Source organism: Mobula hypostoma, chromosome 15, assembly GCF_963921235.1.
Source record: "Mobula hypostoma chromosome 15, sMobHyp1.1, whole genome shotgun sequence".
Taxonomy (NCBI): Eukaryota; Metazoa; Chordata; class Chondrichthyes; order Myliobatiformes; family Myliobatidae; genus Mobula; species Mobula hypostoma.
In genome coordinates this window covers 2,507,069-2,533,101 of record NC_086111.1, presented here as the reverse complement: position 1 = coordinate 2,533,101, position 26,033 = coordinate 2,507,069, and the positions used below count along the sequence as shown (strand labels likewise).

General features: G+C 41.5%; 1 protein-coding gene across 2 annotated transcripts in view; it reads left to right on the top strand.

The window, feature by feature from the left end:
• nek4 (NIMA-related kinase 4) overlaps nt 1-26,033 on the top strand; it is a 95,286-nt gene that overhangs the window by 47,562 nt on the left and 21,691 nt on the right. Inside the window, exons 8-10 of one of the 2 annotated variants that reach the window (XM_063067613.1) lie at nt 1,461-1,517; nt 18,421-18,558; nt 20,841-20,907. In XM_063067613.1, coding sequence (XP_062923683.1) covers nt 1,461-1,517; nt 18,421-18,558; nt 20,841-20,907 — 262 coding nt within the window. The remainder of the gene's footprint in view (nt 1-1,460; nt 1,518-18,420; nt 18,559-20,840; nt 20,908-26,033) is intronic. The other variant, XM_063067614.1, reaches the window with a different exon arrangement.

The window sequence follows — 26,033 nt, the reverse complement described above, 5'->3', positions numbered from 1 at the left end:
CGCAAGGATATTGGTCCCCAGAAGGTATCTGAAACCTTGTCCCCTGCACCAATTGTTCAGCCACACATTCATCTGTCAAATCATCCTATTCTCACCCTCATTGGCACGTGGCACGGGCAGCAATCCAGAGATTACTACCCTGGAGGTTCTACTTTTCAGCCTTCTGCCTAATTCCCTATATTCTCTCTTCTCCCTGTTCCAGCCCATGTTGTTAGTACCAATACGTACCACATCTTCCGGCTGTTCACCCTCCCCCTTTTAGAATGCTATGGACCCAATCTGAGACATCCTTCACCCGAGCACCTGACCAGCTTTCTGGTGTCACTTCCATGTCCATAGAATCTGCTTTCTATTTATCTAATTATGAAATCCCCTATCACTACTTCAATCCTCTTCACAGTGCCTGACAGATACAGCGCCAGAGACTTGGTTGCTGCAGCTTCCCCCGGTAGATTCCGCGCCCCCCCCCCCCCCCAGTGTCCAAAGCGCTATTCTTATTATTGAGGGAACAGCCACTGGGGTACTCTGCACTGGCTGCCTATTCCCTTTTGCTCTCCTCAGGTACCTGCCTTCTGCAACTAAAGGTGTCTTCCTCCCTGTAGCTCCTACCTATTACTTCCTTATGAGCCAAAGATCATCAGCGTACAGCTCCAGTTCCTTAACGTGGTCTCTAAGGAGCTGCAGCTCAATGCACTTTGTGCAGGTGTAGTTTCAGGTAAACTGGAGGTCTCCCAGAGTTCCCACATCTCATACAAAGAAAATACCGCTACCACCGGACCCACTCTTATTGCACTGGGTACGTACTAACTGGGGGAAAACTTACCAGAAACTGACTTAGAGCTTCTGCTTGTGCTTGCCCAAGCTTTTTGAGCAAAAGTTGGACCAGTTTAACACTGCCCCACTCACACAGTGGCCACTTTGCTTACACCTCCTTTCTTTTTACTGGCCTCCATGCTGATTGTAGCTCACCAGAAAAGAGCTGAAAAGAGCCCAAGCTCTTTTCAGACCTCTCGCTGTATCACAAACAAGTGACTTCTTGCACTATTTGCAGCTGGTTGAAAAGCACCGAGCTCTTTTTAAACCTTGCGCTGTGTCACCTGCAAGTGGCCTGTCCCACTGATATTGCAGCTCATGGAAAAAGCTCCAAATAATTTTTACAAGTAAATAAGTTTGCATCGATTGTGGCCACAGAAGGGTAGGATGGACACAATTGAAGGGCGTGTTTAACATTTTAAGGGGAACGCAACTTCTTTAATACAAAATTAAATCTATTGCTATTTTCAGTGGGAAAACACCTTAATAGCAACGTGATTTCCAGTAGAATAAAGACTGTCTTGCTGTACCTTGATTTAAGTGAATATGGCAATGCTGTTGTGAAAACATCAAAGAACCTGAGATTGTAGTGGCTGTCAGGGTATTGTAGGACATGATTAGATGGTATTTTTATCATTCTGTTATAGATGAATTTTGATTCTACAGAAAAATTTCTACAGCCATTTGAAGCAATTAAAATAACAGTGAGTATTCAGAAACTCTTGTGCATTTAAATACAAATGAATCCGATTTCAAGTATGCTACCTTTTTAATTGAATACACTGTGATTTTTTGGTAGAAGATATTTCATAAATCTGCATAAAATATACAGCAGCAAAACAGGGGTTTTTGTCAATTGCTCCATGGTAAATGATGCTTCTGTAAGCTTCCTCCCAGTTTCTTTCTAACCTTAGCAATGTTGTGATCGAAAAGTTTAATTTGCAGCACGTTACTTTCAAACTAATAACATGCATTGTAATTAATGTAAATAAATGGATATCAATTCAGAATTATCCAGTCATCCAGTCAGTTAATGTTTGCTTTATATAGTAATTCAGATCAAAGAAGATTAATAGAGCAAAAGCTTAAAAAGTCAACCACGCTTTTTCAGTTAGAAGTAGAGTTACAACAGCAAGGTATCAGAAATTTTTGTCAAAGATTCCGAGAATCAACATATTGACCCTAAAGAACATAAGAGATAAAAGCAAGTATCAGTCAGTCAGCCATTAAGCCAGCTCTGCCAATCAACATGGCTCATCTTTTACCTCTGTCAGTGAATTACTTCGTATGCAATCAATCATTGAGCCTCCATTATCAATAGTTGTGTGTCCAGATAGAGTCAATCTGAAAAAGTGTGAAATGATTCATTCTGGAAGGTCAAACTTGAAGGCAGAGTATAGGGTTAATAGGATCAGAATCAAAATCAGGTTTATTATCGCCGGCATGTGTCAGGAAATCTATTAACTTAGCAGCAGCAGTTCAATGCAATACATAATATAGAAGGAAAAATAAAAATTAATAGGTAAAAATCAATTACAGTATATGTATATTGAATAGATTAAAAATTGTGCAAAGATGGAAATAATATATATTATTTTTATTAGCCATGGAGGTCATTGTGAGGGCAGCAAAATCAGTGGGACCAGGTGTCGCACTTGATGGCGGAGGGGAGTTACCAGCAATACGAGCGTTCATGAACGATCTCACCCTTTTGGATCCTAGCACGGAGGCAGTGGAAAGTGTACTATCTAGACTCGAGGAGCTAATGGATTGGGGGAGAATGAAGTTCAAGACCAAGAAGTCAAGGAGCCTTGTTCTTAGGAGAGGAAAGCTGGTTGACTGTCATTTCATCCTTTGTGGAGAGGAGATTCCATCCATTCAGGACCAACCAGTTAAGAGCCTCGGCGATGGTACACAGAGGAGCTGAGAGACACCAAGAGGGTTCAAGAGACAGGAGAACAGATCAGCAGAGGTCTGATGTCTGTCAACAAGTGTGGCTTGCCTGGCAAGTTGAAGTTGTGCTTGCAGTATGGACTGATGCCACGGATAATGTGGCCACTAACTGTCTATGAAGTGGCAGTGTCCCATGTTGAGGCGACGGAACGGAAGATCAACAAGTATGTGGAGAAGTGGCTTGGGGTACCAAGCAGCCTCACCAATGTCGCAATCCACAGTAGCCAGACAAACTTACCATCCCAGTGCAATCCCTTGTTGAAGAGGTCAATGTAGCCAAGGTAAGATCATTCTTGATGCTTCAAGACTCAAAAGACCTTGTCATCAAGAACACCCAGCCGGATGTGAGATCATACAGGAAGTGGTCAGCCCATGTAGCAGTTGATGAGGCAGAGTCTAGATTGAAGCACAAGGAGACGGTTGGGGCTACCCAGCTAGGCTGCCAGGGACTTGGATGGACAATCCAGAAGTGGTGGTCATCTGCTACAGGTAAGGAGCGCCGTGAGCTTGTAACACAAGAAGTACGAGAGGTAGAAGAGGAGAAGAGGTTAGCTGAAACTGCTGGCCTGGCCAAACAAGGGGCTTAGACCTGGTGGGACAGCGTTGAACAGTGACATCTATCTTGGAATGTTCTGTGGCAGATGGAACCGCTCCGCATTTCTTTTCTATGCAGAGTCAATCTTTCCAGCGGCATGTAGACTTGGAGACATAACAATGTTCTCAAAGTTGTGACAGAAGCGGTTGAGCAGAGAGTACTGCAGCACAACTTATCTCATGCCCCATGCTGCACAGAACATTGCATATCGTTTGTGAAAGAAGGCTCCAAGTCAAGGGTGTACAGCACAAGCTCACGATCAAGCATACTTCCTTCAGCCAATGATTGGTGTGTCAAGGCCGATCTGGATGGGAAAGGCAGTTTCCCGGAGCAAATAGCTTTTACCCCTTTGCATCCAGATATAATCGTATGGTCTGACACCAGTAGAGAAGTGGTTACAGGAGGGGAGGAGAAGATGGCAGAGCGACGCAGGGCGCGCGGCCGCTCCAAAATGATATTGTATCTGTAAGTAGGTCCCGTGCACAATCCTGATTTGATGGAGAGAGCCGTGAGAAGCACGGAGGAACACCTGGAGAAACTTCTGAAATGCCCACTTCGCTGCCACTGCTACTGTGCGATCAAGAATCTCCAGAGGGGAAGGCCCCAAACCCTCGACTTTGCCTATTGCCTGTTGCCAGGGCCGGGGTCAAAGCACTCGGCGGAGATGGTGCTCGGTGTCGGAGGGCTGGTCAGAGGCTCAAAGTTTTCGGACGGACTCAGAGTCGGACTGTGGTCGGGTGCGTCCAGGGTGCTGCATCAGCAAGTTTCTGGCACTGGAAGCTCATGGCAGGAAGAGAGTTTCTCTTCCTTCTACCGTCGGCGTGAGATGATGGGACTTTCGAGAGACTTTGAAACTCTTTTCTACCGTGCCCATGGTCTGTTCTTATCAAATTATGGTATTGCTTTGCACTGTTGTAACTATATGTTATAATTATGTGGTTTTTGTCAGTTTTTTTCACTCTTGGTTTGTCTTGTGTTTCTGTGATATCAGTCTGGAGGAACATTGTATCATTTCTTAATGCATACATTACTAAATGACAATAAAAGAGGACTGCGTGAAATCATAATCTAATCTAATCTAATCAGTGAACTCCTGGGAAGACAACATCGATGAAGCCCATGAGCGCAAGTTAACCAAGTATGCAGAATTTTTTTTTTGTAATTTATTTTTTATTGAATTTCATCATCAAACAAACATTTCCGTAAGATGTATTTCAGATGCTGTACATATATATCATAATCATATTTGTCAGAAATCTCCACATAATAATTATCTGAGGTATACACTTATAGACAAGAGAGGAAAGAAAGAACAATCGAAAGAAGAAAACTGTGCAGAGTAGGGAGTGATTTTTTTTTACAACAGAGAGATTGAGGTGAAGGAACCCTTAGGAGGCAGTGATCATAACATGATTGAATTCACTGTGAAATTTGAAAAAGAGAAGCTGAAATCTGATGTGTCGGTATTTCAGTGGAGTAAAGGAAATTACAGTGGCATGAGAGAGGAACTGGCCAAAGTTGACTGGAAAGGGACACTGGCGGGAAAGACGGCAGAGCAGCAGTGGCTGGAGTTTATGCGAGAAGTGAGGAAGGTGCAAGACAGGTATATTCCAAAAAAGAAGAAAATTTCGAATGGAAAAAGGATGCAACCGTGGTTGACAAGAGAAGTCAAAGCCAAAGTTAAAGCAAAGGAGAGGGCGTACAAGGAAGCAAAAATTAGTGGGATGACAGAGGCTTGGGAAGTTTTTAAAACCTTACAAAAGGAAACTAAGAAGGTCATTAAGAGGGAAAAGATTAACTATAAAAGGAAGCTAGCAAATAATATCAAAGAGGATACTAAAAACTTTTTCAAGTAAAGGGTAAAAGGCAGGTGAGAGTAGATATAGGACCGATAGAAAATGATGCTGGAGAAATTGTAATGGGGGATAAGGAGATGACAGAGGAACTGAATGAGTATTTTGCATCAGTCTTCACTGAGGAAGACATCAGCAGTATACTGGACACTCAAGGGTGGCAGGGAAGAGAAGTGTGCGCAGTCGCAATTACGACAGAGAAAGTACTCAGGAAGCTGAATAGTCTAAAGGTAGATAAATCTCCTGGACCAGATGAAATGCACCCGCGTGTTCTGAAGGAAGTATAGCTGTGGATATTGTGGAGGCATTAGCGATGATCTTTCAAAAGTCAATAGATTCTGCATGGTTCCAGAGGACTGGGAGATTGCAAATGTCACTCCGCTATTTAAGGAGGGGGCAAGGAAGCAAAAAGGAAATTATAGACCTGTCAGCTTGACATCGGTGATTGGGAAGTTGTTGGAGTCGATTGTCAAGGATGAGGTTACAGAGTACCTGGAGGCATATGACAAGATAGGCAGAACTCAGCATGGATTCCTTAAAGGAAAATCCTGCCTGACAAACCTATTACAATTTTTCGAGGAAATTACAAGTAGGCTAGACAAGGGAGATGAGGTGGATGTTGTATATTTGGATTTTCAGAAGGCCTTTGACAAGGTGCCACACATGAGGCTACTTAACAAGATAAGAGCCCATGGAATTACGGGAAAGTTACATACATGGATAGAGCGTTGGCTGCTTGGCAGAAAACAGAGAGTGGGAATAAAGGGATCCTAGCAACATACATCAAAGTTGCTGGTGAACGCAGCAGGCCAAGCAGCATCTATAGGAAGAGGCGCAGTCGACGTTTCAGGCCGAGACCCTTCGTCAGGACGGGTCCTATTCTGGTTGGCTGCTGGTTACCAGTGGTGTTCCACAGGGGTCTCTGTTGGGGCCGCTTCTTTTTACATTGTACATCAACGATTTGGATTATGGAATAGATGGCTTTGTGGCTAAGTTTGCTGACGATACGAAGATAGGTGGAGGGGCCAGTCGTGCTGAGGAAACAAGAGAGTCTGCAGAGAGACTTGGATAGATTGGAAGAATGGGCGAAGAAGTGGCAAATGAAATACAATGTTGGAAAGTGTATGGTTATGCATTTTGGCAGAAGAAATGAAGTGGGCAGACTATTATTTAAATGGGGAAAGAATTCAAAGTTCTGAGTTGCAACAGGACTTGGGAGTCCTCGTACAGGATACCCTTAAGGTTAACCTCCGGGTTGAGTCAGTAGTGAAGAAGGCGAATGCAATGTTAGCATTCATTTCTAGAGGAATAGAGTATAGGAGCAGGGATGTGATGTTAAGGCTCTATACGGCGCTGGTGAGACCTCACTTGGAGTACTGTGGGCAGTTTTGGTCTCCTTATTTAAGAAAGGATGTGCTGACCTTGGAGAGGGTACAGAGAAGATTCACTAGAATGATTCCGGGAATGAGAGAGTTAACATATGAGGAATATTTGTCCGCTCTTGGACTGTATTCCTTGGAGTTCAGAAGAATGAGGGGAGACCTCATAGAAACATTTCGAATGTTGAAAGGCATGGACAGAGTGGATGTGGCAAAGTTGTTTCCCATGATGGGGGAGTCTAGTATGAGAGGGCATGACTTAAGGATTGAAGGGCGCCCATTCAGAACAGAAAAGCGAAGAAATTTTTTTAGTCAGAGGGTGGTGAATCTATGGAATTTGTTGCTACAGGTGGCAGTGGAGGCCAAGTCATTGGGTGTATTTAAGGCAGAGATTGATAAGTATCTGAGTATCCAGGGCATCAAAGGTTATGGAGAGAAGGCGGGGGTGTGAGACTAAATGGGAGAATGGATCAGCTCATGATAAAATGGCGGAGCAGACTCGATGGGCCGAATGGCCGACTTCTGCTCCTTTGTCTTATGGTCTTATTCACTGACTTGTGAGAATAAAATCAGGCCTATGAGGTGTTATGTAGTTAAACCATTTTTTCCAGTATGAATAAAATTGTTCCAACTTCTGATTAACAGATGCTGTTACCTTCTCCATCTTGTAAATGTCCAATGTAATTTCCATCCATACATTTAAAGTTGGGCTCTCCTGAGATAACCATTTCCTGTTAAAGGTCTTTTTACCAGCCACCAGCAGTATATTCATTAAATATTTATCTCTTTTCAACCATTCTTGAGGTATATACCCAAAATATATGGTCTTACTCTCTAAGGGCATTTCACATTTAAAGATGTTTTGTAGGGCATTATGTATCCCACTCCAATAGTCTTTGATGATGGGGCGTTCCCAGAAAATATGATAATGGTTTGCATTTTGATTTCCACAATTTCTCCAGCAAGCAGGGGAGTTACTATTATAATGGGATTTCTGAGAGGGTGTAGTAAAATATCTTATCAAGTTTTTCCACCCAAACTCCCTCCATTTCTGTGAACTGATACACTTCCATTGATACCTCCATATTATTGTCCAGTCTTCCTCAGATATTATTATCCCTCCTTCCATCTGCCATTTTGTTTTAATGTATGAAGTCGAATGTGTTTTAAGATTTGACAAACCCTTATAAACGCTTGAAATTATTCTACTATCGTTGTCAGAATTATATGCTTTTCTAAATAGCTCTTATCAGACATGTACTTGCCTTGGTTACATTTTTAACCGTCCTATTAACATACTGTCGCATCTGTAAATATCGGTAAAAGTCTTGTTTTTCTAATAAGTGTTTCTCTTTGAGCATTTCAAAACTGAACAGTGTTTCTTCTTTCATTATATTGCAAATAGCTGTTATTCCTTTAGCTGTCCAGTCCTTAAATCTAGCATCCAGATTATTCTGTGTCAAATCCGAGTCATATGCATACCATTTAAGAATTGCAATGTTGCTCTGTAGTTTATATTCTTTTATAATAGTTTTCCATATTTTAAGAATCCATTTCACCCATGGGTTGTCAATATTATTTATGTAACTTTGTAGGTTGTTATCAGCCAAAATTGCCTGTATGGGGATGGAGAGTATCCTCTCCTCAATGTTTTTCCATTGAGTGCCATATGATGGGTTGCACCAGCATATCACGGCTCTCAACTGTGCTGGAAAATAATAATCTCTAAGAGAAGATAGGCCCCATTCCCCCTTTTCCTTGGCTAAGTGAAAAGTTTTGAGATGAACCCTAGGTCTTTTACCTTGCCATATATATCTGGATAGTATCTTGTACCATTCATTGAATTGATTTTAGTTAATCTCTATTGGTAGGGTCTGAAAGAGATATATTAGTCTAGGCAGTATATTCATTTTAATAGATTCAATCCTTGAACTGAGACCAAGAAAAGAAATTAGGTTCCATCTTGTTATATCTTCCTTAATTTTTTTATATATAGGCTGATAATTGGATTCTGATAATTTTGCCAGATCTTTTGGCATAATGATGTCCAAATATTTGATGGACTCTGTTTGCCATGCCCAAGGATATCTACTTTCAATTTGTCTTGGTGGGCTATAGATATATGAAAGTAGTTGGGTTTTATCTATGTTGATCTTGTATCCTGATAATTGGCCATATTGTTCAAAGGATTGCATCAATTTAGGTAAAGAGTATGTTGGTTGCCCTAAATAGATCAAAATGTCATCCGTGTAACAGGCCAATTTATGCTTTGTCCCTTTAATAGTAATTCCCCTAATATATTCACTTTGTCTGATGTATTGAGCTAATGGTTCCGGATATAATGCGAAAAGTAGCGGAGACCATGCACAACCCTGTCTCGTGCTCCTTTCTAGGGTAAAACTATTAGATAAATATCCATTGATTTTAATCCTGGCAGTTGGATTGTCGTATAGTGCCTGTATAGTTTTAATAACTGTGTCATGTAGACCAAATCTATATAAAACTCTGTAAAGAAAATTCCATTTAACCGAATCAAATGCCTTTTCAGCGTCCACGCTTATCACTATTGCTTCAATTTAATTTATTAAAATATGATCCATAATGTGAACTGTCCTTCATATATTGTCTTGTGTTTGGCGTTGTTGTATAAAATCTGTCTGATCATTATGTATCAGTGTGGATAGAAACTCTTCTAATCGTTTGGCCATGATGGAAGTAAATATTCTATAATCCATATTAGGAACAGATATTGGTCCAAATGACCCACATTCCATTTTATCCTTGCCTTCTTTCGGTGTAGCTGAGATTATCGCCTCCTTCCAACTGGGTGGCATTTGCGCCTTTCTTAGAGCCCAGTTCAGTGTGGGGAGCAAAACAGGAATTAACTCACTTCTAAATTCCTTATACCACTCTGCCGTATATCCATCTGATCCTGGTGACTTGCTTAATTTAAACCTACTAATTGCAGTTTTTAGTTCAGCTTCAGTTATGTCAGCAATCATCGTTCTATTGCTTAAAGTGGGTAACTGTATAAAGAATTCAGGAAGGTGTCAATTTGGGTTATGCTTCCCCCTGGAACTTTGGAATATAGAGTTTTGTAAAACACTTCAGAAACTGCTTGACTTTCACCTAACTTATTTTTTATCACTTTTGTTCTTGGATCCCTTATTCTATGAATTGTATTTTCTGCTATCTTTTTTTTCAGTTTCCACGCCAGTATTTTCATAGTTCTAGATCCACTTTCATTGTGTCTGTTTCAGAAACATTAAATTTTTTCTAATTTCTTGTGTAGCCAAACTATTAATTTCATTCCTAATTTTTAAAATTTCCTCTAGTGTATCCTGTGCCAAACTCAATTTGTGTTTTTTTTTCCAAGTTCCTTCAGCGTATTTTGTAATTCCTCTAATGTTCTATTCCTTATTTTTTTCTTATATGAAGATATCGCTATAATTTTCCCTCTTAAGACAGCCTTCAGAGTATCCCTTAGAATGGGAGGTGAAACCTCTCCATTATCATTGAATTCTAAGTAAAGACCAATTTCTTTTTTAATTTGTTCCTTAAAATAGGGATCATTGAGTAGACTTGAATTTAGTTTCCAAATAGTATTCTTTGGTTGTAGGTCAAAATCAACAGATAAATATATAGGTGCATGGTCACTTACATCTATTGTCCCAATTCCACAGGTGATTATTTTGTATCTTTTCCAAATGTTATGAAATAGTCTATTATTGTATATACGGAATGGGGGGGCAGAATAATGAGTGTAATCCCTTCTATCGGGGAAAAGGTCCCTCCATATAACAATTAGACCAATATCCTCAAAAAGAGCATTAACTTCCTTATGTAAGGACTTTGTTTCATAAGTTTTTCTATTGGAAGAGTCTAACTTTGATTGTAATTGTAAATTTATGTCTCCCCCACATATCAAGAGACCTTCTGTTTCTGTTACCATAATATTAGTAATTTTCTGGAAGAAACTAGTATCACTTCCTGGGGGTGCGTATATATTCAATAAAGTAACTGGATTTCCATCTATATTCCCCCTTACCAGAATATATCTGCCTCCGTATCTCCCATTTCGAATACTTTTTCAAAATTTAGCTTACTTGAGATGAGAATAGCGACTCCTCTTCTGTGTCCTGATTTATATGAGGAGAAAAACAAATTAGTGAAGCCCATTCTCTTTAATTTTCCATGCTCATTATCTCTTGTGTGAATTTCCTGTAAATATACTACTTGGGCTTGTTCTTTTTCATTTTTGATAGAATTTTCCTGCGCTTGACTGGATTCAACAGCCCATTGACATTAAAAGAAATGAATTTTACTTTGTCCTTAGCCAGGTGTATTTATCTGTTAGTATATCATTGAAATTTGCAGAATATAACTTAATCGATCTACTCCCTGAACAAATAAGAGCCAAGAAACACGAATAATTTAAAAAAAGGTAACGGAGGTGTGATTCCAAGGCTGGGGTCTCCAGATGACCCTGGGGTTGGGCTAGAAGAAAAGTCTAGCCGTGGGGGATAGCCCCTCCTATCTGTGGGTCGAGGGCCCCCGTTGCAGTACCTATAAAAGTAAGTAAAGAAAACTATGTCCATCACACAGAGATGATTTCCCTGTGTATTCCTCCCATGTATATATTCTCATTTAGGTGGGGAAGAAAGGAATGAATAAATGAATTTTTAAAAATTGAATAATATAAAATCCACATTATAACACGTATTTCTCAAGATAGGTATATCACCGTCTATTTTTGCTTCCGTTTAGTTTATCAGCACTTTTAAAGTTAGCCAAACCATATGGCTCTTCTGGAGGAGGTGAGGGCTGCCCTCGGAGAACTCACAGTCTCTTCCTAATATCCTTCTCTCATCCTGCTCCTGTCCCCTGCTTTCTCAGTTCTCTTACTATTTCCCAAGCAGCTCGGGACAACTGCTCAGCCAGACTTTCCCTTGGTTTGACCACACTGATGGACAGTCCTCTGTAGTTGCCTCCTCCATCGTCTGGTACAGTCGCATCCCTTCTTGGTAAAATACTTTCAGTTTAGCAGGGTACGGGGTTTGGAATTTAATCTTTTCTTCCTTTAATATTCGTTTCGCTTCAGAATATTCCTTCCATTTCTGTAGGACCGCCAGGGGGTAATCATGATCGAAGTATATTAACTTCCCGTTCCAAAAAACCCTCTTCTTACCCCAGGCCCTTCGTAGAATCTCCACCTTGCTCTTGAATCAAAGGAATTTAAGTATTATTGCGTGCGGTTTACTTTGTCTGTCTCCAGGAGGCCACGGGACAAGCGAACGATGTGCCGTCTCAGTTTCAGTCTCCATAGTCTGGGGAATCTCCAGCGCTTCCCACAGCAGTTTGTCTACAAAGTCCATCATTGACAATCCCTCCGCCCCTTCGGGAACATTATACATTTGTAAATCCTGATATTTTTCTGTCGCGATCTTCCCTCCTGGTCAAGCAATTTACTTTCCTGTTGATTTAATATTTTTATCGTCTTACTTAGTATCTGTTCCACATTTTGCACGTGATCTTCCACCTTTTCAATTCGAGTCTCTGCCACCACTATTTTCTGATTGACGTTGGCGAGCTCTGACTTTATATCATTGAGTTGCTGCTTTATATCTTTTTGGACTTCCCTCATCTCTTCCAGAATCTTTATCATATTTGCCGCTTCGCCTACACGAGGCCCAGCGTCAGCTTCGCCACTGCGCGCACGTGGAGAGCTGCGCGCTGTACCTCTGTCTTCCATAGGCTCCGCAGTGATGCTTTTTTTCTCCCCATTCTTGCCCCCCTTATCAATTGAGATATTTTCGATAGATCTTATACTTGATGGATTAACGGGGCAAAATATGCATTTTTCCGGAGGAGCCGTTGATTTAAGCTGCCATTCTGAACGATGACGTCACTCCAAGTATGCAGAATTAAGATCAGAGTGCAGAGACAGAGGGTGGAAGGTCGAGAGATCAAGTCAACCAGCAGGGCTGTAGCTGAGGCAGCAGAGACAGGACCATCATGAGTGTGGACCAAGTACGTCCAGAGGGGCAGATAGTCGGACAGTGTATCCATCTTTTGCAAACCCTTCAGTAGTTGCATAGACACCTGAAGAGCAGACTATCTGTCAAGTAGGGTGCCGTGCACAATCCTGATTGGATGGAGACAGACATGAGAGCACGGAGGAACATCTGGTGAAACTTCTGAAATGCCTGTTTCGCTGCCGCTGCTACTGTGTGGTCCAGAATCTCTGAAGGGGAAGGCCCCGAGTCCTCGGCTTTGCTGTTGCTCGGCAGCCAGGGCGGGGTCAAAGCGCTCGGCAGAGATGGTGCTCAGTGTCTTAGGGCTGGTTGGAGGCTCAAAGTTTTCGGACGGACTCAGAGTCGGCTGCGGTCGGGTGCTTCCAATGCATTGGCAAGTTTGCGGCACTTGGAAGTTCATGGCAGGGAGAGTTTCTCCCTTCTACCGTCTGCGTGAGATGATGGGGCTATCGGGACTTTGAGACTTTTTTTTACCATGCCCATGGTCTGCTCTTTATCAAATTACGGTATTTCTTTGCATTGTTGTAACTATATGTTATAATTATGTAGTTTTGTCAGTTTTAGTCTTGGTTTGTCCTGTGTTTATGTGATATCTTTCTGGAGGAACATTGTATCATTTTTTAATGCATGCATTTCTAAATGACAATAAATGAGGACTGAGTGTCCTCATAATCTAATCTAATCTAATCTGTTGGATGGAAACGATGAACAATTCTGATAGAGGCAGATGCCAAGTTTTTAAGCTCACCAGTGGGAGGTTGTGCTTTAGCACTGCTGGCCCATCACCTCAAGGGAGTCTTGATCATAAGCGGGCCGAAACTCCTGAAGACAGGTGGCAGATCAACTGATGATCCCACTGGTGATAGCACAGGACAGTTAACATCTTAGTCCAAGTGTATTTTCAATTCAGTTCTTTTTATTTATGGGTTCAATGTCCCTTTAGGAATTGGATGGCAGAAGGGAAGAAGCTATTCCTGAAGCACTGAGTGTGTGCTTTCAGGCTTCTGTATCTCCTAGCTGATGTCACAATGAGAAAAGGGCATGCCCTGGGTGCAGGGGGGTCCTTAATAATAGATGCTGCCTTTCTGAGTCACCACTCCTTGAAGGTGTCCTGGGTACTTTGTAAGCTAGTACCTAAGATGGAGACAACTAAATTTACGACACTCTGCAGCTTCTTTCGGTCCTGTACAGTAATCCCCTCCCCCCCCCAATATCAAACAGTGATGCAGCCTGTCAGAATGCTCTCCACGGTGCATCTATAGACGTTTTTGAGTGTATTGGTTGACATACCAAATCTCTTCAAACTCCTAATAAAGTATAGTCGCTGTCTTGCCTTCTTTTCAGCTGCATCGATATGGTGGGACCAGGTTAGGTCCTCAGAGATCTTGATAACCAGGAACTTGAAACTGTTCACTCTCTCCACTTCTGATCCCTCTATGAGGATTGGTATGTGTTCCTTCATCTTACCCTTCCTGAAGTCCACAACCAGCTCTTTCTCCTTACTGACGCTGAGTGCCAGGTTGTTGCTGTGGCACCATTCCACTAGTTAGCAAATCTCACTCCTGTACACCCTCTCGTCACCACCTGAGATTCTACCAACAATGGTTGTGTCATCAGCAAATTTATAGATGGTATTTGAGCTATGCCTAGCCATACAGTCATGGGTATAGAAAGAGTAGAGCAGTGGGCTAAGCACACACCCCTGAGGTGCACCAGTGTTGATCGTCAGTGCTAATACCCTATTGATGGTATTAAATGCTGAAGTATAGTCAATAAACAGCATCCTGACGTAGATACTTGTATTGTTCAAGTGGTCTAAGGCAGTGTGAAGAGCCATTGACATTGCGTCTGCTGTTGGCCTATTGTGGCGATAGGCAAACTGCAGTGGGTCCAGGTCCTTGCTGAGGCAGGAGTTCAGTCTAGTCATGACCAACCTTTCAAAACATTTCATCACTCTAGATGTGAGTGCTACTGGGCGATAATCATTAAGGCAGCTCACATTATTCTTCTTAGGCACTGGTATAATTATTGCCTTTTTTAAGCAAGTGGGAACTTCCACCCATATTGAGAGGTTTTAAGTGTCCTTGAATACTCCCACCAGTTGTTTGGCACAAGTCTTCAGAGCCTTACCAGGTATTCTGTCAGGGCCTTCCAGCTTGCAAGGGTTCACCCTTTTTAAAGACGGCCTAACATCGGCTTCTGAGACGGAAATCACAGGGTCACCTGGTGCAGTAGGGATCTTGACAGCTGCAGTTATATTCTCCCTTTCAAAACAGGCATAGAAGGCGTTGAGTTCACCTGATTGTGAAGCATCGCTGTCATTCATGCTGCTAGGTTTTGCTTTGTAGGAAGTGATATCTTGCAAACCTTGCCAGAGTTGGCATGCATCTGATGTTGCCTCCAACCTCGTTTAAAATTGTCTTTTCGCCCTTGAAATAGCCGTTCGCAAGTCATACCTGGTTTTCTGGTACAAACCTGGGTCACCAGACTTGAATGCCACAGATCTATCCTTCAGTAGACAACGTACCTCATTGTTCATGCATAGCTTTTGGTTTGGGAATGCACAGTAAGTATTTGTAGGCACACACTAATCCGCACAGGTTTTAATGAAGTCGGTAACAACTACAGCATACTCATCCAGATTAGAGGACGAATCCCTGAATAGAGTCCAGTCCACCAATTCAAAGCAGTCCTGTAGGTGCTCCTGTGCTTCCCTTGTCCAAACCTTCTTGGTCCTCACTACTGGTGCTGCAGTCTTCAGTCTCTGCCTATACTCAGGGAGTAAAAGTACAGCCAGGTGATCGGACTTCCTGAAGCGAGGGAGTGGAATAGCACAGTAGGCATTCTTGATGGTGGTGTAACAATGGTCCAGTGTGTTGTTTCCTCTGGTACTGTAAGTGATCTGTTGATGGTAATTGTTTAGTGATTTTTTCTCAGACTGGTCTGGTTAAAATCCCCCAAAACATGAAGGCATTCAGGTGTGCTGTTTCGTGCATGTTGGTCCCATTGCTCAGATCATCTAAAGCCTGCTTGACATTGGCCTAAGGTGGAATGTATACTGCTACCGAAATGATCACGGAAATCTCCTGTGGTAGGAAAATGGATGACACTCAATTGCAAGATATTCTAGGTCTGGTGAGCAGAATTGGGACAGGACTAATATATTTGTGCACCAAGAGGAGATGATCATGAGGCATACTCCTCCACCTCTGCTTTTGAGAGACTCTGTAGATCTATCCTGACAGTATGTGCTAAACCAGTCAATCCTGAATTGCTGCATCTGGTACGGAAGGGGTTAATCAGGATTCCGTGAAAGAAAGGACACACGTGGTCCTAATGTCCCTCTGATTCAGCACTCTAGATCTGAGATTATCGATTTTATTCACCAGAGACTGCACGTTTGCCAGAAGGAAACTCCAATCTTGTGGTCCACATCTGTAGATCCCACAAAGTTGTTCAAATGGATAGGGTAGTTAAGAAAGGGTATAGTGTGTTAGATTAAGTTCAAGAGCTGCAAGTTAATGTTGCAACTCTATAAAACTCTGGTTCGACCACACTTGGAGTATTGTGTTCAGTTCTGGTTGCCTCATAAGAAGGATGTGGAAATTTTAGAGAGCATGCTGAGGGGATTTATTAAAATTACTGTCTGGATTAAAGGGCATGTTTATGAGGTAAGACTGAGTGAGCTGGGGCTTTTCTCTAGCTCTGGAGCGAAGGAATTTGAGAGGTGACTCAATAATCGTGTGTAAGATGATAGGAGGCATTGATAGAGTGGACAGCCAGTGCCTTTTCCTCAGGGTTGAAATATGAGAGGACATAATTTTAAGTAATTGGAAGAAAAATTGGGTAGTCAGAGGGATGTTCTTTACATAGAGAGTTGTGGGTTTGTGGAATGTTCTGCAGGGGTTATGGTAGAGGCAGATACATTCGGAACGTTGAAGAGAGTCTTAGGCATGTGGATGAAAGAAAAATAGCAGGCAATGTGGGAGAGAAGGGTTAGATTGATTTTGGAGTAGGTTAAAAGGGCAGCACAACATCATGGGCCAAAGGGCCTGGACTATGCTGTACTGTGCAGTGTTCTATGTTCTGTATTATTACCTGCTCTTGAGATGCTAATAAGTACACACGGACTAAACTCTGGGTTATTTTATTGAATTTTTCTACAGTGTACATCTTTGTTAACTAAGGTATGTCTTTCTATATTCTCTAAAATGGATTGGTAAAAATAACCTAGTTAAACATTCAGTACTAAAAACATTAATAAGAAATATTAATGTTTTAAAAGATTAATAAGGAATTGGGATGGCATGGTAGTATAGTGGTTAGTGCAACACTTTACAGAACAGGCAGTCCGGGTTCAATTCCCCCTGCTACCTGTAAGGAGTTTGTATCTTCTCCCCATGACTGCCTGGGTTTCAGTCCAAAGACATACTGGTTGATAGGTTAACTGCTCATTGTAAATTGTCCCATGACTAGGCTCAGATTAAATTGGGGGATTACTGGTCAGCGGGGCTCAAAGAGCCAAAAGGGCCTATTCCACAGTGTATAAATAAATAAATAACCAGCAGATATATTAGAACTCAGAAAAAACTGCTAGACAATGAATTATTTTGTATTTGTTCATTAACACCTGTAGGCATTGATATGTTGGAATTGCCATTTCATGTGAATGATGTACTTTAATGTGACACTTTCCGGTTCAAGATCAACTGAATCCTTTGGAAATCCTGTTCTTTGCAGGTATTCTATTGATTCATATTCGGATTCACTTATTTATCACGTGAACGTTGAAACATACACGGTAATTTGTTGTTTGCGTTAACAACTAACACAACCTAAGGATGTGCTGTGGTCAGCTGTTGTTACACATTCAGGCACCAACATGGCATCTCAGCAGAACAACATGAACGAAACTCAACTAAACAAAACAAGCAACAGAAAAACAATAACAAAATATGCCTCTTCCTCTGAAGAAGTGTCTCAGCCCAAAACGTCGACTGTTTATTCCTTTCCATAGATGTTGCCTGACCTGCTGAGTTTCTCCAGCATTTTATGTGTGTTGCTTTTTCCTCCCTTCCACGAGGGTCTTCAGCGGACTCACAGGCAATGAGCCTGCAACCTCCCCAGTGAACTCTCAGACTCGTACATTCAGGGTTTCAGCCGTCAGGCTTCAATTTCCAGACTTTCAATTGACTATCGTGCTTCAGTCTTCTGTATCGACACCCAGAACAGCCATGATGGATTCCCAAACGCCAGGACTTGAAAACTGGACTCACCAATGAAGGGATCCTGGACTGGGTCCAGCCATCTTCAGCTACTTCATCAATCACCTTCCTTCCACTGTATGCTTCTTAAACTCTCCTTAGGCAGTGCCTTAAACTGTGTATACGAAAAAAAATGCCTTGTATCACCACAGATTATTCAGATAATGGATTTCAGGCTTGAGATTTACACAAAGAATGCAGAACTATCAGATACTTGCTTTTTGATACATGCAGGAAATAACAAGAACAATTATTCAAAATAGAATAATTCTAAATTTTTATTTTTTCATATCATAGCGGACTAGAAACTCTCCAGCATTTGAAAGGTTTTTGTTACGGTTGTGGAAGATGCTTCAGCAGAAACTGGTGGCTTGTAAGCTTGTATGTCACACGATTCAGGGCTTTATTGCAGAATTTTGTAAACTGAGCACAGACAATTTGATTGAATCATTACTGTGTTCCAATTATGCCCTGTTAAAAACTGGTTTACATCTTCTGAGTACTAGCATAATTTTGTTTGCAATTTAGGAGGACTCTTCGGAGAATGTCAAAAAACCAACTGAAGAAACCCCTATACCTTTCTCACCACGTTGTTCCTCATCTGAGCCCTCAGTTTCACAGCAGTACAGGCAGAACAATAATGAACTCCTGAGGAAGACAGAAAAGGTTAGTCAATAAGTATTAGTAAATTTGACAATATTTAATTTGCCTACCTCAAAATAATTATCTGTGTTCTTCATGAACAAATGATGGCATGTTGTTCAGGAGACAGGTTTTACTCTGACTAGAATCATATACAAACCAAAATAGCCTAGGCTATATTTTTCTTATACCTAAAATAATAATTTATAGAAACATAGAAAACCTATAGCACAATACAGGCCCTTCAGCCCACAACGCTGTGCCGAACATGTCCTTACCTTAGAAATTACCTAGAGTTACCCATAGCCCTCTATTTTTCTAAGCTCCACATACCTATCCAGGAGCCTCTTAAAATACCTATTTCATATTAGGTATTAATATGAAATACCTAATTTAGCACAGTGTTAATCTGCTTCAGGGAAAAGCTACCACCCTGAGACAATCGCCTTTTTCACCATACAATATAACTGAAGTTCATGAAAAGAAACAGTACAACTCTGATAAAATGTTTTGTAGAGCTTTTGTCTTAGTCGCCAACTCAAAGGAGGATGGAGCTTCACATGTTCCTTATTCTGATTCCGATTTTCCATAATATCTGTCAAAATGTCTGTAAACAGATGTTCCATTTAGCCAAGTAAAAATAATTAACCAGTCCAAAAATGTAACTCAAACAACAGGAATTCTGCAGATGCTGGAAATTCAAGCAACATACATCAAAGTTGCTGGTGAACGCAGCAGGCCAAGCAGCATCTATAGGAAGAGGTGCAGTCGACATTTCAGGCTGAGACCCTTTGTCAGGACTAACTGAAGGAAGTCCCTTACTCACTCTTCCTTCAGTTAGTCCTGACGAAGGGTCTCGGCCTGAAACGTCGACTGCACCTCTTCCTATAGATGCTGCTTGGCCTGCTGCGTTCACCAGCAACTTTGATGTATGTTGCAAAAATGTAACTGTTGTTTAAATTAAAATAGGAACTGCTGATCTCGTGTGTATCCAGACAACTTCGCCATTCCTCCTTTAGATGACTGGCATAGTACCAAAACAAACTTCTATTTTCTGTGAGGAAACTAGACTTAAACCACTTATGAAAGATAGATAAAGAACTATCATGGATAAAAATATTTCTTTTTAGGTCAGACTTATCATAGAATAGATAGATTACTTATTTATTTAAAAAAATTGGAGGGAATGGTATTATAGATTACAACAAGGGATTTATCCATTGCTAGCCTACCCTAGGTAATTGCAGTGAGACTTTTAACTTCAGGAGTCTCCGGAGTCAAAAAGAAGTATTCCACTTAAGATAAATTTGGGGTGAATTACATTTAACTGAGTTCTGTCACTTCATATTGTCAAATCTTAAAAAAGGAAGGAGAAACACTAGTTTTATTCTGAAAGCTATTGGAAGAAATAAATCTGTATGTTTCCTAAATTATATAACTTTGATGTTTACTTGATTGTTAAAATTTTATAAATTTTAATGTTAAAATTGGACTAATTGTTATAAACCAGCAGCAACAGATATGAAACTGAGACAGAGTTATAAACAAACCATGAAATTTATTAACCACTGCTCAAAACATCGAAAAGTAAACAAACGATTAACTTAACCGGAAGTTAACAGTTAGGCGACCATATCGAACAAACAGTCAAACTTATAAACTGTTCTTAACGAGTTCTCATCCAAGCACAGACTTAAAGTGGTAAAGTCAAAAGTCCATGTAATTTATACAGTCATTAAGGAAAGACTTCCCCGAAACAACGATTCCTTTGAAGTAATGACGAATCTGCCGATCACAGCCGAGAGATGCCTTGTCCGAAGGAATCACGAAGAAATAAAGGAACCGACCTTTTGACTGGAGGGTGGCCACTGCACAAACCTTCCTGACCTTGCAGGGTTTAACTCAAATGTGCAAACCACAATTCCCGAACAAATTCAAAAAGGTCGATCATTCCCAAGACGCTGAAGGACATTAACTTTACCCAACTCTGGTAATGCCTTCACTCTCCGATACTGGACTGTAAGGGAAAAATAAACGTGCAACAAACAAAACCGGTAATGTCTCCAAATATCTGACCGGCAACAACAACGTTGCGCAAAAATAAAAATGAGAACTGCGTCATAGTGGCGGGCTTTGTTTAAATATCGTTTGGAACATGCCATCACGTGACATAACATCACCCCATGGTCATAAGACAATTACATCATGCCCATCACGAGATGTGTAACATAATAAACCGTAGAAACGGTATACAATTATAGTTATTTAAATACAATTTAAAATCTTATTTTTTTTATACCCTTTAGGATCGACCATTATCTGCCAGAGAACGAAGGAGATTGAAACAATCTCAAGAAGAGTTTCCTTATTCAGGTATTCAGAATCAAAATCAGAATCAAGTTTAATATCACTGGCATATGTTGTGAAATTTGTTGTTTTGAGGCAGTACGTTGCAATACATAATAATAAATTAGATTTAGATTATGAGGACACTCAGTCCTCGTTTATTGTCATTTAGAAATGCATGCATTAAGAAATGATACAATGTTCCTCCAGTATGATATCACAGAAACACAGGACAGACCAAGACTAAAACTGACAAAAACTACATAATTATAACATATAGTTACAACAGTGCAAAGCAATACTGTAATTTGATAAAGAGCAGACCATGGGCATGGTAAAAAAAAAGTCTCAAAGTCCTGATAGCCTATCATCTCACGCAGATGGTAGAAGGGAGAAACTCTCCCTCCCATGAAGCTCCAGCACCGCAAACTTGCCGATGCAGCACCCTGGAAGCACCTGACCACAGCCAACTCTGAGTCCGTCTGAAAACTTCGAGCCTCCGACACCGACCACCGAGCACCATCTCTGCCGAGCGCTTCGACCCTGCCCTGGCCGTCGAGCAACAAGCAAAGCCGAGGACCCAGGGCCTTCCCCTCCGGAGATTCTGGATCACACAGTAGCAGCGGCAGCGAAACAGGCATTTCAGAAGTTTCTCCAGATGTTCCTCCATGCTCTCACGTCCGTCTCCATCAAATCAGGATTGTGCACGCCATCCTACTTGACAGATTACAGATATTCATCACTGGAGTAGCCGCTGCGTGCTGCATTGTGCCGCCATCTTCTCCTCCTCTCTGAATTACAATCAGAAATATATAAAAATTAAATAAAGTAGTGAAAAAAGGGCAAAGAATATAGAAAAAAAACAAATAGACCATAGAATATAGGAGCAGAATTCGACCATATGCCCCATCGAGTATGCTTTGCCATTTCATCACGGCTGATCCATTTCGCTCTCAGCCCCAATCTCCTGCCTTCACCCCATATCCCTTCATGCACTGAACAATCAAGAATCTATCAACCGCTTCCTTAAATATACCCAAAGACTTGGCCTCCACAGCCACCTGTGGCAATTAATTCCACATACTCACCACTCTGGCTAAAAAAATTCCTCCTCATCTCCGTTCAAAATGAACATCATACTGAAGCTATGTCCTCTGGTCTTAGACTCCTCCACCGTAGGAAACATCCTCTCCACATCCACTCTATCGAGGCCTTTCAACAATCAATAGGTTTCAATAAAATCTCCTCTCACTCTTCTAAATTCCAGTGAGTATATGCCCAGAACATCAAACACTCCTCATATGATAAACCTTTCCCAGAATCCCAGAATCATTTTTGTGAACCTCCTTTGAATCCTCTCCAATGTAAGCACACTCTCTCTTAAGATAAGGAGCCCAAAACTGTTCACAGTAATCCAAGTGAAGCCTCAACATTACATCTTTGCTTTTGTATTCTAGTTCTCTCAAAATGAATGGTAACGTTGCATTTGCCTTCCTCACCAGCGACTCAACCTGCAAATTAACCTTTAGGGAATCCTGCACAAGTACTTCCAAGTCCCTTTGCACCTCAGATTTTTAAAATTTTCTCCCATTTAGAAAATAGGGTATGCTTTTATTTCTTCTACCAAAATGCATCATCATACACTTCCCTTCATTATATTCCATCTGCCATTTCTTTGCCTATTCCCCTAATTTATCCTTCTGTAGCTTCTCTGCTCCCTCAACACCGCTTGCCCTTCCACCTATCTTTGTATCATAAGACTATAAGACCATAAGACAGAGGAACAGAATTAGGCTGTTTGGCCCATTGAGTCTGCTCCGCCAATCATGGTTGATCCTTTTATCCCCTCCTCAACCCCATTCCCCAGCTTCTCCCCATAACATCGAAACATAGAAAACCCTCAGCACAATGCAGGCCTTTCGGCCCGCGATCCCGTGGCCGAACATGTACTTACTTTAGAAATTACCTCGGGTTACCCATAGTGGAATATTTTTCGAAGCTCCATGTATCTATCCGGGAGTCAAAAGACGCTATCATATCTGCCTCCACCACCGTCGCCAGTACCCCATTCCACGCACTTACTTTTTGCTTTTTAAAAAAAAAACGACTTACCCCTGACATCTCCTCTGTACCTATTTCCAAGCACCTTAAAACTGTGCTCTCTTGTGTTAGTCATTTCAGCCCTGGGAAAAGGCCTCTGACTATCCACGTGATCAATGCCACTCATTATCTTATACACCTCTATCAGGTCATCTCTCATCCTCCTTTGCTCCAATGAGAAAGGCCAAGTTCATTCAAGCTTTTCTCATTAAGGCATGTTCCCTAATCCAGGCAACATCCTTGTAAATCTCCTCTGCACCCTTTCTACAGTTTCCACATCCTTCCTGTAGTGAGGTGACCAGAAATGAGCACATGTGGGGTCTGACCAGAGTCCTATATAGCTGCAACGTTACTTCTCGGCTCTTAAATTCAATCCCACCGCCATTGAAGGCCAATGCCTTCTGAACCACAGAGTCAACCTGCGCAGCAGCTTTGAGTGTCCTATGGACTCGGACCCCAAGATTCCTCTGATCCTCCACACTGCCAAGAGTCTTACCATTAATGCTATATTCTGCCATCATATCTGACCTACCAAAATGAACCACTTCACACTTATCTGGGTTGAATTTCATCTGCCACTTCTCAGCCCAGTTTTGCATCCTATCGATATCCCACTGTAACCTCTGACAGACCTCCACACAATCCACAACACCCCCAAACTTTGTGTCATCAGCAAATTTACTAACCCATCCCTCCACTTCCTCATCCAGGTCATTTATAAAAATCAGGAAGAGAAGGGGTCCCTGAGGCACACCACTGATCACCGACCTCCATGCAGAATATGACCCATCTACAACCACTGTTTGCCTTCTGTGGGCAAGCCAGTTCTGGATCCACAAAGCAAGGTCCCCTTGGATCCCTTGCCTCCTTACTTTCTCAATAAGCCTTGCATGGGGTACCTTATCAAATGCCTTGCTGAAATCCATATACACTACATCTACTGCTCTACCTTCATCAATACGTTTAGTCACAACGTCAAAAAATTCAATCAGGCTCATAAGGCATGATCTGCCTTTGACAAAGTTATGCTGACTATTCCTAATCATGTTATGCCTCTCCAAGTGTTCATAAATCCTGCCTCTCAGGATCTTCTCCATCAACCAACCAACCACTGAATTAAGATTCACTGGTGTATAATTTCCTGGGCTTCTCTACTCCCTTTCTTGAATAAGGGGACAACATCCACAACCCTCCAATCTTCCAGAACCTCTCCCTTCCCCATTGATGATGCAAAGATCATTGCCAGAGGCTCAGCAATCTTCTCCCTCGCCTCCCACAATAGCCTGGGGTATATCTCGTCCGGTCCCAATGACTTACCCAACTTGATGCTTTCCAAAAGTTCGAACACATCCTCTTTCTTAATGTCTATATGCTCAACCTTTTCAGTCCACTGTAAGTCATCCCTACAATCACCAAGGTCCTTTTATGTAGTGAATACTGAAGCAAAGTATTCATTAAGTACCTCTGCTATCTCCTCCGGATCCATATGCACTTTTCCACTGTCACACTTGATTGGTCCTATTCTCTCTCATCTTATCCTCTTGCTCTTCACATACTTGTAGAATGCCTTGGGGTTTTCCTTAATCCTGCTTGCCAAGGCCTTCTCACGGCCTCTTCTGGCTCTCCTAATTTCAATCTTAAACTCCTTCCTGCTAGCTTTATAATCTTCTGGATCTCTATCATTACCTAGTTTTTTGAACCTTTCATAAGCTTTTCTTTTCTTCTTGACTGGATTTTCAACAGCCTTTGTACACCATGGTCCTACCATCCTTTCCCTGTCTCATTGGAATGTATCTATACAGAACGTCACTCAAATATCCGCTAAACATTTGCCACATTTCTGCCGTTCATTTTCCTAAGAACACCTGTTCCCAATTTATGCTTCCAAGTTCCTACCTGATAGCTTCATATTTCCCCTTATTCCAATTAAACGCTTTGATACCGTGTCCAACCAAGAACCTATCAGTCTGTCTTAAATACACCCAACAATCTTGCCTCCACAACTGCCTGTGATAACAAATTCCACAAATTCACCACCTTCTAGCTAAAGAAATTTCTTTACATCACTGTTTTAAATGGATGCCCCTCTGTCCTGAGGCTATACCCTCTTGTCCTGGACTTCCCCACCATGGTATATATCCTTTCCACATCTATTCTGTATAGGCCTTTCAGCCTTCAAAAGGTTTCAATGAGATCCCCCTCTCATTGTTCTAAATTCCATTGAGTACAGAACTAGAGCCATCAAACGTTCCTCGTATGATAACCCTTTCATTCCTGGAATCATTCTTGTGAACCGCCTCTGGACCCTCTCCAATGCCAGCACAATGCTCAAGGTGAGGTCTCACCAGTGCCTTATAGAGCCTCAGTATTACATCCCGACTCTTGTATTTTGGACCTCTTGAAATGAATGCTAAAAGTACATTTGCCTTCCTCACCACCGACTCAGCCAGCAAGTTAACGTTTTGGGTTTTTGGCACAAGGACTTCCAAATCCCTGTGTATCTCAGATTTTTGGATTTAGAAAATAGTCTGCACATTTATTTCTACCACAGAGTGCATGACCATGCATTCTCCAACATTGTATATCATTTTCCCCTTTCTTGCCCTTTCTCCTAATCTGTCTCCTTCTGCATCCTCCCTGTTTCCTAAACACTCCCTGCCCCTCCACCAATCTTCATATCATCTGCAAACTTGGCAACAAAGCCATCTATTCCATCATTTAAATCAGTGATTCTCAACTGTTTTTTGGCCATGGCCCCCTTTGGAGCTCTTCTCAGGTTCCAGGGCCCCCCTTTCAAACAGGGATACAACGCGAACAGATAGACAGAAAATCATTTATTATTGAACACCAAGAAAACTTGAACATTCCAACATACTGGACAAAACTTTAAAAAAGACAGTATGAAATTAAACATCTATCAGGCCTAATGCAATTCTTGAGCTTGATGCTTTTCTGCAAGTTTCATGATATAGTGCTCCAAATTAGACAATGACAGTGGGAGGTCACCTCTTGTTGCGATATCAGTTCTGTTCCTGGATTTTGTCAAGGAAGCT